At 47.6% G+C, this 10,209-nt stretch overlaps 1 protein-coding gene, 1 long non-coding RNA gene and 1 pseudogene across 2 annotated transcripts; 1 reads left to right on the forward strand and 2 right to left on the reverse strand.

Moving 5' to 3' along the window:
* Window positions 1–634: 634 nt before the first annotated feature.
* On the reverse strand, window positions 635–1,142 carry LOC114640738 (annotated as a pseudogene).
* Window positions 1,143–1,581: 439 nt separating this feature from the next.
* On the forward strand, window positions 1,582–4,337 carry LOC114640739. The gene is made up of 3 exons (XR_003714191.1): window positions 1,582–1,674; window positions 3,151–3,216; window positions 4,299–4,337. It is a non-coding gene; the product is annotated as an uncharacterized LOC114640739 (long non-coding RNA).
* A 179-nt stretch (window positions 4,338–4,516) lies between these two features.
* Them5 (thioesterase superfamily member 5) lies at window positions 4,517–9,619 on the reverse strand. The gene is made up of 6 exons (XM_028789760.1): window positions 9,343–9,619; window positions 8,314–8,515; window positions 7,290–7,428; window positions 5,637–5,747; window positions 5,207–5,331; window positions 4,517–4,912 (listed from the first exon to the last, which is right to left on the reverse strand). The coding sequence occupies exons 1-6, from the start codon at window positions 9,463–9,465 to the stop codon at window positions 4,863–4,865; spliced, it is 750 nt and encodes a 249-aa protein (XP_028645593.1). The 5' UTR covers window positions 9,466–9,619; the 3' UTR covers window positions 4,517–4,862.
* Between the last annotated feature and the right edge of the window lie 590 nt (window positions 9,620–10,209).

Genomic DNA, 10,209 nt, shown 5'->3' on the forward strand with positions numbered 1-10,209 from the left:
AGAGAGAGAGAGAGAGAGAGAGAGAGAGAGAGAGAGAGAGAGAGAGAGAGAGAGAGGCAGGCCGCACTCCCCCCCCCCTTTCTCCTCTTGCTCCTCCTCCTCTTCTTTTTCTTCTTTTGGTATTTTGAGACAGGGTTCCTATATGTGTAGCTCTTGATGTTTTGGCAGTCCCTCTGCAGACCAGGTTACTTTGAACTCTGAGATCTACTTGCATCTTCCTCTCAAATACTAGATTTAATGTTGTATGTCACCATGCCTGACTTCTCTTTCTTCTTTAAAATAAGTTAGACCATATTTTCAAAACAAAATAAAACATATAGAAAACAAAAACAAACAAAAATAATAACCACCGATTCTTTTTTTTTTTAATTTTTTTTAAATGGGTAGAAACATTGTTTTATTGGGAGACATATGTAATTTACTTTCAGTTTTCAAGAACACCTAGCAAGCATCCAAGAAGAAAGCACACACAGTTTCAAAGGAACAAGGACAAATGAGCTGGTGGCCACGCCAGGGACACTGCCTCGAAAAGTAAGTAAGCTGGGTGTCATAAATAAGACTTTCTTACTTTATAAGAAGGAAGAATCAAGATCCTGTTTGATGTGTATTAAATACAAACTATAAAATACTCTCTGACCCAGGCGAGGGGGAGAAAATCCTCCATCCAACCCTCAAGTCTCATGCGATAAAATCCAGAGGTCTGTTGAATCCGCCTTTTCGATTCATGTACTGCCTGTATTTCTTCTTCTGAGACACGTTGATAGCATAGGCATTTACAGAGCCGTCTACCTTCTTCCCTTTTGTGGAGTCAAAAGAGGCAAATCCCATTAATTTCATCATTTCTATTTCTTCCTCCGTTTTACCCTCCAGATCTTCCTCAGTAATCTGACGTTCTTTGTTCTTTGTTTCTTTAGTTTCTTTCTTTTCCTCATCTCTTCTTTCAGTCGAGAAGGGGAGGGGGATGTGGATCGATGTCGTCTTGGAGACCTGGAGCGTCTTCGGTGTGGAGATCTTGAGCGGCTCCTTCTTCGATCTCTCTCTCTGGACCTGGACCTTTCTCGACGTCTTCTTTCTTGATCCCGAGATGTGGATCGGGACCGCCTACGTTCCCTACGCGGGGAGCGGCTACAACTGCGACCCATCGGAGTCCTCCTCCTTCTCCCTTTTTTATTTTTTTTATTGGATGTTTTATTTACATTTCATATGTTGTCCCCTTACCCCATCCCCCACCCACCCAGGAACCCCCTATCCCCTCACCCCTCCTCCTTCTTCTCTGTGGATGTAACCTCTATCTACCCCCCCACTCCCACCTCCCCACCCTCAAAATTCCCACCCCCTGGGGTGTCCAGCCTTCATGAGGTCAAGGTTCTCTTCTTCCACCTAAGCCCAGCAGGGCCCTCCACTCTTAACGTATTCAGCTGAAGCCCTGGATCCCTCCCTAAGTGTTCCCAGGCTGGTGATAACCACCGATTCTTAACTTTGGGAGTATTTGAATAACTTCGAGGCCAGACCCCAGAACACCTATGTGGATTCTCTCTGCTTTTATCTGGACACTGGAGCCAGTGTGACTTTGGCAGTCATGGATTGAATATGGGAAAACTTTTGTGAGCCAAGAATGACTGACTCCCAGAGCCTACTGTCTGGAATGAGAAAAACTGTCTGTGGAAGATCTGGGTGAGGCTACAGAGATTTAAAACGTTTGACCTTACCATGTCTTTGTGATATAGCCATTTGAAGCTTTCTTAATTTTAACTTTTTCCCTGCGGGGCGCCGCCTCGCCGAAAAGGAGAACGCCACGCTTCAGGATTCTTCTGGCAGCATTTTTATTACAGCTCTTTTAGTGTTACAGCTCTCTTAGATGGTAGTGAGGCGAGGGACCCCAAGCCCCAAAAGCTTGTGGCTTATATAGCGCTTTAGGAGATGTGCCGCACACTCATTGGCTCTTATGATGTCGCCAAATTAGCATACTGGTTTTCGCGCCTTGCGCAGGCACACATTCAAGCAAGGCTCGCAAGAAGAACCAGGAAGCAGGAAACCGGCGCGATGGCGGACGCGGCTCCTAACATTTCCCAAACATTATCCGCTCACTGGTCATAATGTAATAATGATTGCTCCAAGAAAGGAGCCCTCTTCTTGTGCAGCCTGCCCTGTGGAGATCCCTTTCTCCCCTAGGTTCTAAGGAGACTCAGACTCTTCCAATGCCCATTGCCCCTTCTATGCTGCTGTTCTCTTCCACAGCAGGCATTTTCTCCTTAGACACGTGCACCGCCACATTGCCTCCTTTACCACTGCTACGCACAGCTTTTCAGCCACTACCCCTGGGCGGTGCTGGCTGGCTCCCCCATTTGCTATCATATGGGCTCATGCCACTCCAGATACTGTTTTTCACGAGAGCAGGGTGCTCAGCACGACCATGTCATGGACTTGGTCAGCTGGGCTTCCTGAGGCCTCAGAGGCTTTCCCAATCCTCCTTCCCAGCCTTCTTTCCCATCTGAGGCCACACCTTTCACATTAGATGAAGCTGAAGTGCTTTGAGGTGTGTTCCCTCAATCCTTTTGACGCACGGTGTCCCTATGTTGTAACTTTTGGTGTCAGAGTCACTCTGATGCTGTCCTGTGACACCTGTCTCCATCTGTGTTCTTGATCGTACTCAAAGATCAATTTTGAACCAATTTATAAGTATAGTCAAGATTCTTTCCTTAAGGAACAGTAACAACAAAATTCCCAGAAAGAAAACTATGTATTCATTTCCTCATTCCCCTTTCATTTCCTCATTATTCTGTGTCCTTCCTTAATGACATGCTCGGAAACTTCCCATCACTCCTAGTGTCCCTCCTCACCTTCTCTTCTCTGCCTCTTTAGCAGGTCTTTGGTCTTCCATCCGACTTTAAGCTTTCAAGTGGGCCCAGGGCCACCTTTGGCCCTCTCTGTTCTCCCATCTGTTCCCTTCGGCACCACTCCTTCTGTGTCCTTTGACTTTTCAATGGACATCAGCCACTTCCAGGGGGATCTCCCCACTCCATGTTCCAGTACCCAGGCTCTTGATGGTACTTCCTACAGGGTGGGAGTTCCCTGAGCACTTCACACACAATGTGGAATACCTTGAGTGCGCTCTTGACCTCTGTTTCATACCTATCTTCTCCTTCCCAGGAATGCCACTTGGGACCCGCAAGCCAGACAGCACCCTTCACAGACGCAGTCTGTAAACTGGTCTAAGTAAGTCCTGAACTTCTTTTATTCCCCAATGCTCTCATGACAGCGAGTCTGACCTGTGCAGCCCCTACTGTCTCCCAGTTCAGAGACCCTCAGGGGTCTCCTATCTAATGCTCGGTCCTTGATCGTCTTGATTCTTTCCTGCCCCCAGTGTCATCTTGATAAAAACCCCAGAACTTTATGCTACCTACACCCTCCCTAGACCTTTTAAGGCTTCTGTTTCCTACAAGGCAAAGTTCAGGCTCAGGGTGAGGCTGGGAGCTTGGGGTGAGGATTCTGAAGCATTCAGTGCCTGCACCTGCCCTGCTGTGACCTCTTTCCTCAGTCTCTTGCCATTCAGTGTTTTGGGGTTTTTGAACCCTCCCCCTGGTCTTTCACTCTACTGTGCCTCTGCTCTTACTATCTCTGTGCTTAGAAGAGCTTTACCTCCTGTCCTATCCACTGGTGCCACATAGTGTCTTCCTTGCAGTGCTGGTGACAGAATCCTGGTCTTGTACACGCTAGGCAAGTGCCCTACTGCTGGGCTATGTTCTCAGCCCACCAACTCTGTCTGTCTGTCTGTCTGTTCATCTTTCTGTGCACACATGAGTCAGTGTGTAGGCCCAGGTGTGTATGTATGGAGGCTAGGGATCAACACTAGGGTCTTCTATCACTACCTTGGTTTTGAGGCAGTGTCTCTGACTAGATCTAGAGTTTTCTATTTAGGTTAGACTGGCCCCAGCAAGTCCCAGGACATGGCTGTCTTCACCCCCATCACAGCTGGGGTTAAGATATTTGTTACCACTCTCATCTCTTCTCCTCCCCCCCCCAACCCCCATGGGTTCTGGGGATCTAAACTCAGGTCTTCACACAAGCACTTTACCTACCGAGTTTTACCCCATTCTCTGTTGCTTTAAGACAAAGCTTCACTATATAGCATAAGAAGGCTGGCAACTCAGGATCCTCCTGTTTCACTCTCCCTAATTCTGGGATTACAGCCATGTCACCACACTACTTAGTTTTTGAGTTTAATTCAGTTTAGGCAAAGCTTCCTTCTGATTATCTCTGGTTCATGGAGTTAAATGACCTGGCTCCTTTTTTTCCAGCATACACTGCTCTGCTGACAGGAACCAATGACGGATGGGAAGATATTGATATGGTGCTCTGTGCTCCTTCAGTGTGTGTCTCTAGGCCAGTAACCCTGATTTGCATTGCAGCGTGCCAGGTGCCTGGTTCTGTGCCTGACACTTGGCAGGAGCTCTGTAAGTCTCCTCTGTTGGTGCTGATGGGAGGAAGACATTGGAAGATTTAAAATGAACTAAAAAAGGTTTAAAACATTAATTTATTTTATGTATATGGGTGTTTGATTTGCATGAAAGGCACTGCATGCATGCCCAGTACTCCATGGGTGCCAGGAGAGGACATTGGATTCCCTGGGACAGGAGTTACAGAGGGTTGTGAACCACCATGTTGGTACTGGATCAAGCAGCAGCCAGTGTTCTTAACTGCTGAGCTATCGCTGGCCTATGGACGATTTTGATTCCAACTACAAAAGGTTCTTGGACTGACTATGGGGTGGTGAAAATGCCTTCTTCTCTCTTGTTTGCCACCTGATTCCTGAGGACCCTTGCCTGTTATGTGACCGCTGAGTCATCAAGGTCAAGGCACAGTCATTGCTCCCTGGACTGCTCTTCTTCCAGCTGCAGCTGAAGGAAAACACCTGCAAGAAAGGAGCGAACTAAGCGCCGGAACCACAAGAACAGGAGTTCGCCCCAGATTAGCCATCACTTGAGACTGTCCTGCAGTCTTGGTGTAGGTTGGGTAATCCTCACCTAGGAAAACATTCTAGTTTTGTTTTCTTTTTCTTGTCTTTTCCATGTCTCTAGCAAGTACACATTCCCACTCCTAAAAGCACTAGACTCCAGCTTAGGACTTGATCTTTAGCCCTCTTCTTCCCTCCCCTTTGTTGTGGGTTGGGTAGTGGCAGGCAGGCCCAGGCTGCAGGTTTCTTTACCGGACGACTTGGCATAGACTGTCTGCTTGTCTCTGCTCTGGGCTATGCAGGACATGTAGAGCTTCTGGTCTTCAATCTTTTCTACTTGAACGTCCAGAACAGCCAAAGAGCCCACGGGGATCAAGCTGGAAGAGGCGGGTGGGCGGGCGGGCAGGAGGTGGAGTTCATTTCCCCACCTGCTCCCACACTGGCTCCATTCTTTGCTTACCTCACCCTGCCTCCCAGACTCAGAAGCAACCCCAGGTTTGGGACTATGTGTTGGCTTCTGGTGTTGAATGTCAGAAATTGTATTCTGGCCTGGGTCTAGAGATATGCTTGCTGGGAAAGGAGGGAGACAGGCAGGATCTTCACACTCAAACTGCAAAGCTTACTAAACTCATGATAAAAACAGAATCCAGACATCAGTCATGGTGCGAGGACCCACACTTACTTTTTGAACTTGATGTTGAGACTTAGTGTGAATAGTCCTTCGCCAGCCAGATAGGCAGTTTTAGAATACGTCTCATCCATCAAGGCTGCCAGTGACCCTCCATGGGCAAACCTGGGGATCAGGATGGGTAATAAGACAAGGGTTAGGGCTACTGGACAGACCTTATGCTGGCCTTCCTCTCCATACTGTACCAAACCTCCCAAGCATTTTTCTTTCTGAGTGTTCCCCAAAGGTGGATCTTCCATTCCAGGCAGCCAAACAGGAACGGACACAGAGCTATGTCCTGTGGGCTTCACAAGGTCAAACATAGCTAACTTCCCTCCTTTTTTGCTTCAGCATGTGTTAATGGGTGATACAAGCATTTTATTTTATCAACAGAATTTTTTTTCCTTACAAAATTAATAGAGGCTATCTTTCTGATCTGTCACCTAGTTGCTGGCTGCAGCTGCCACATTTTAGGTGGCACACATCTGTTTGACGTCATCTTTTGTTATTTTGTTTGTGGGAAAGTTTGTGAGCCACCAAAGACTTGATAAGTCTTTGATACAAGAGCTTGGGCCAGCTCTCACCCACTCAGCCAATGTTGGACCCACAGCTTCAAGGGCCAGCAAGGTAGGTTCCTGAGAAGCACTGCCCAGAAAACCTAAGAGCCCACGTCAGTGTGATGCCACAGATTCTTGCTTTACTTCAAGTATATAAAACCTTCTTTATCATTTACGCAAACTGACTTTCATGACACACCTTTGTCACTGTTGATTAGGCAGGGAGGAAGTATTGGGGCATCCTAAGTTAATATGCAAATGACATAAAACAGACCTGGGGTTGGAAAGTAAATACAATTTGTCATAGACCCAGGCCAGCTGCTCTTGCTGTTCTGCCAAGGCTGCAGTGGGATCCCAGGCCCCTCCCCTCCTGCTTAGGTGACATCACACCACCTGGCTGGATTCCTAGTTCTTGAACAACTTACTGAACCACTCTGAGCCTTTGTATTCTCACCAGGTATTATAAATAAAAAGAATCACTATCTCATTGGTTAACTTCCCCAAATCTCGCCCGCATTTCTGGGCACTTGCCTCCATTACTGTGAAGAGAAAATGAGTTGATGCCAAAGAACCCAGACTATCTCTTGCCTCTTTTGTGTTCCCTGGCCAGACAAAGGATCTATTGGCAAAATGCTGATTCTGCAGAGCAGTTCTTAGCCAATGGGCAATTCCTTCCCATACCCATGCCTGGGACCCAGTGGATGTCAGTCTCTTCTCTGAACTCTTAGTCCGCTGACTGGCCTTATCTGTATCTGTTCTGTCTTTTTTTTCATTTTTTTTAAAATAGCGCCACATATCTCCGAGTGAAACTCATCAACTCGTGCAACTTCTCTCTACCCTGTCTTGGGGATTTTGTTTTTAGAAAGGAAAAGATCCTTGGCTTCTCAGGACTTTTCATTTTGGAACATTCTGAGGCTTCAATAGGGGGTTCTTCATCCATACACAGTGGAGCCTAGATAAGCTAACCCAGATGGTCCTCCCAGACCTGGCATTGAAAAGTTCCTTGTACCCCATTTTAGGTTTCTTAGAGACTCCAGGACCTGGTGGGTGCTGGACCCACCCTGCTGAGCCAAGCCTGGGAGGCATCCACCCTGGCTGTGTGAAGTCTTACCCTGGTGCCCCTTCCAGGTAGGGGCCTGGCTGGAAAAGACAGACTGATTTCTTCTCAGATGGGTGGAAAAAGATGACATATTCATAGCCTTGTCCTTCCAGTTGGATGGACCTGGTAAAGAGGCGCCAGTCCTGTTTGTCTAGGGAGAGATCGAAATTTGAAGCAGAGATACTTCAGGGCATGGGGACCTGTCAGGACATGTGAGTTTAGCAAGATCGAGGAGAGAGAACCAGAAGACATCTAGGCTTTGTTGTTAGGGACCCCTTCCACAGAGGAGGAGGGGACAAAACATGGTCCTTGTCTTCAGTGGGGATGTGTCTTGGGGGAACAAACTCTAATAAAGTCCCCAGCTAGAGATGAAGGCAAGATCAGGACTAGACAAGCATCCCACCAACTGAGCCATATCCTCTTCAGTCTGGAAATAACAATTTTTGGTTTTCAAGCTCTGGATGTCTTGGAACTCATTCCAGCCAGACTTCAGCTGGATGTGTTCCCCTTCAAAGGGAAATAAAGGGGCCAGGCAGGGAGACCAGTGCAGACATGATTCCCATACAAGGCTGGTTTGCAGGAGAGAGAGGTGTAGGTAGCATGGAAGAACTGGAGGGGGGCTCCTGCGTTTCCTTCCTGGATGTCTTAATTTTGTTTTTTTGTAATTCTTGGGGAATTTCATACATGTATTTTAATTATAGTCACCCTTTCCCTTTTGGAGAAAAATTCTTACTCTGTAGTCCTGGGTGGCTTTGTAGACTGTATTTATCTGCCTCTGCATTCTGAGTGCTGGAGTTTATGTGTCACCATGGCTAGCCTTCCTGAATGTCTTCAAACCAGAGGAAGGCAGCAGTCTGAACTGACTGAGGGTTTCAGGCAGGGCTCCTTCTTTGTGTGTGTGTGTGAAGGTGTGAGTGTGTATGTGGTGGGGGAGGGTGTGTGTGCTCCTGTGTGGAAGTGTGTGTGCGTGTGTGTAGAGATGTGTATGGGGGGGTACATGTGAGTGTGCTCCTGGACCTCTCAGACCTAGTCTTACCTGAGGCAGCTCCCAGCCCAAATGGGAGCTTAAGGCCCTGGATATGTTCTCTGTTGGACTTGAAAGAGGGTAGTTTAATCCAGCTGCCTGATTTGGTTTTCTCCAGAAATTCTTGGTACAGGCTCAGCATATCTGAACACCAGCTGGCATTGGGGAGAGCATAATCCTTTAAGTCTGTCTTCTCTGGGCAGAATCTTGCAACCTAGGCAAGAAAATTCAGTATGATGTGATGACATCTTGGAAGGTTGGGATGTTCTTGGGTAGAGGATGTCTGTTTCTGGGTTTGGGGTTTTCGGTCCTGTTTGCTGGGGTGCTAAGCTGAGAGAAAGACTCTGTCTTCCTTGTAGGGAGCTTGGGAACCTCTGTGGATAAGTGGGTTGTGAAAGACAAAGAAGTGGGGATGTCTGGGACGGAGATGGGGCTAGCCATTCCAGACAAGCTAGAACCGCTACTATTAGACCCATTGAACAAACGGGGAAACTATGATTTAGTTGTTACACTTGGGAGAGAGATGGTTGAGCTAGACGCTGTTTTCCTGAGGGATAAGCCCACGGTTGGTAAGAGATATTTATTAGCCCCTCACTACAGGGGCTAGTCAGCGTATGGGCCTGTCTAGCAGCTCCTTTGAAATGCTTTCAGGCACCAAGGAAGTGTGAAATCGGGGCCAGAGTGAGGGATAATGTGTTTATCTGCCAGATGTCATGTATTAGTCACTTCTGTGGATAATAAGCAAGCTGATTGCCAAACCCACAGACAGGAGCTTCTGTAAGGGGATACCCTACCTATCGGGTGCAGTGTAAACTCTATGAAATATTTTCAAATGGCCACACAGGATTTGGACCAGTATTTGTTCTAGTACTTTTAGTTCAGGATATGGCTTATGTAGTAACTACCTCAAAGCATTTCCCCTTTGCCAAACTAAACTGGTCCTTATCACCCCAGATATAAGGCAGGAAAAGAGGATCTAGAGTACTCAAGCCCTAGGCTCTTAGAGAGGAAGGGAGCTCATCTGACTTCTTGGGAACTTACCAGGGAATCTGTGGAGGATCCAAACGCTGAGGCCAGGTGGAGTCTGGGCAGGATATTGGGGCTTCTGTAAAGAGCTTTGTAGTGGATAAGTCTTGCCACCCCCTGGAAACCTGTCCTCATCATGGCTGAGTGCCAGGATCCCGGCTTTCCTCGGATGAATAGTGACTGACTCCAGAGGACAAGTGAATGCCAGGCAGGCTTAGTTAGACCAGGCACTTCGAGCACAGGCTTTCTTCTAGCAGAGAGCTCCCGCTGAAGAAAGGAAGACTGCAAGACTGGGCTGCGCTGGTACAACACCCAGAGTGCTTTTAGCTGGCTCCAGAGCCCTGCCCAGTGCTGGGGAGGGGAAGATGCTGCGTCAACGTGAATGGGCAGGAGGATTGGTCTGTGCACAAAGAGGTAGAGAGCAGCCCTGGGTTTCTAGGGGGAGAAGTCAAGAAAACTTCCAGAAAGATCACAGTAGTTTTGTTAGAATCTAGATCAGACTGCACAAGCCACAATCCCTGAGGCAGCCCCTCCCTACCTACAGATCCTAACAGGTCTGTGACTTCCTACACATCAAAAGGCTATGGATGGCCACAAAGCCTGCTTCTCCTCCCCCTTCAATGATGCCTGCTGGGAAATCAGAGAACCTGGCTGTAGTCTCATGCTGTAAATGCCTCTTCTTCCTCAGAGACCCAAGGAAGGAATCCCCATTTTGGCCTTGTGGGCCCTGATTCTACTGAGCAGAGTCACCACACTGTCCTCAGAGTTCCTACCATTCTGTTTCTGTCAGTCTGTCCATAGCAAATAACGCTGCTGCTTCTTCTTCTTCTTCTTCTTCTTCTTCTTCTTCTTCTTCTTCTTCTTCTTCTTCTTCTTCTTCTT

Source organism: Grammomys surdaster, unplaced genomic scaffold, assembly GCF_004785775.1.
Source record: "Grammomys surdaster isolate TR1022 unplaced genomic scaffold, NIH_TR_1.0 125849, whole genome shotgun sequence".
NCBI lineage: Eukaryota > Metazoa > Chordata > Mammalia > Rodentia > Muridae > Grammomys > Grammomys surdaster.

What these genes read in the sequence shown, in the direction of transcription:
- Them5 (XM_028789760.1), bottom strand. Translation starts at nt 9,465, where the DNA reads ATGATGAGGACAGGTTTCCAGGGGGTGGCAAGACTTATCCACTACAAA. An exon ending in CTCAACATCAAGTTCAAAAA is followed by an intron (nt 5,332 to 5,636) that starts GTAAGTGTGGGT and finishes CGCCTCTTCCAG; the next exon opens with CTTGATCCCCGTGGGCTCTT. An exon ending in AGTCTATGCCAAGTCGTCCG is followed by an intron (nt 4,913 to 5,206) that starts GTAAAGAAACCT and finishes CCTTTCTTGCAG; the next exon opens with GTGTTTTCCTTCAGCTGCAG.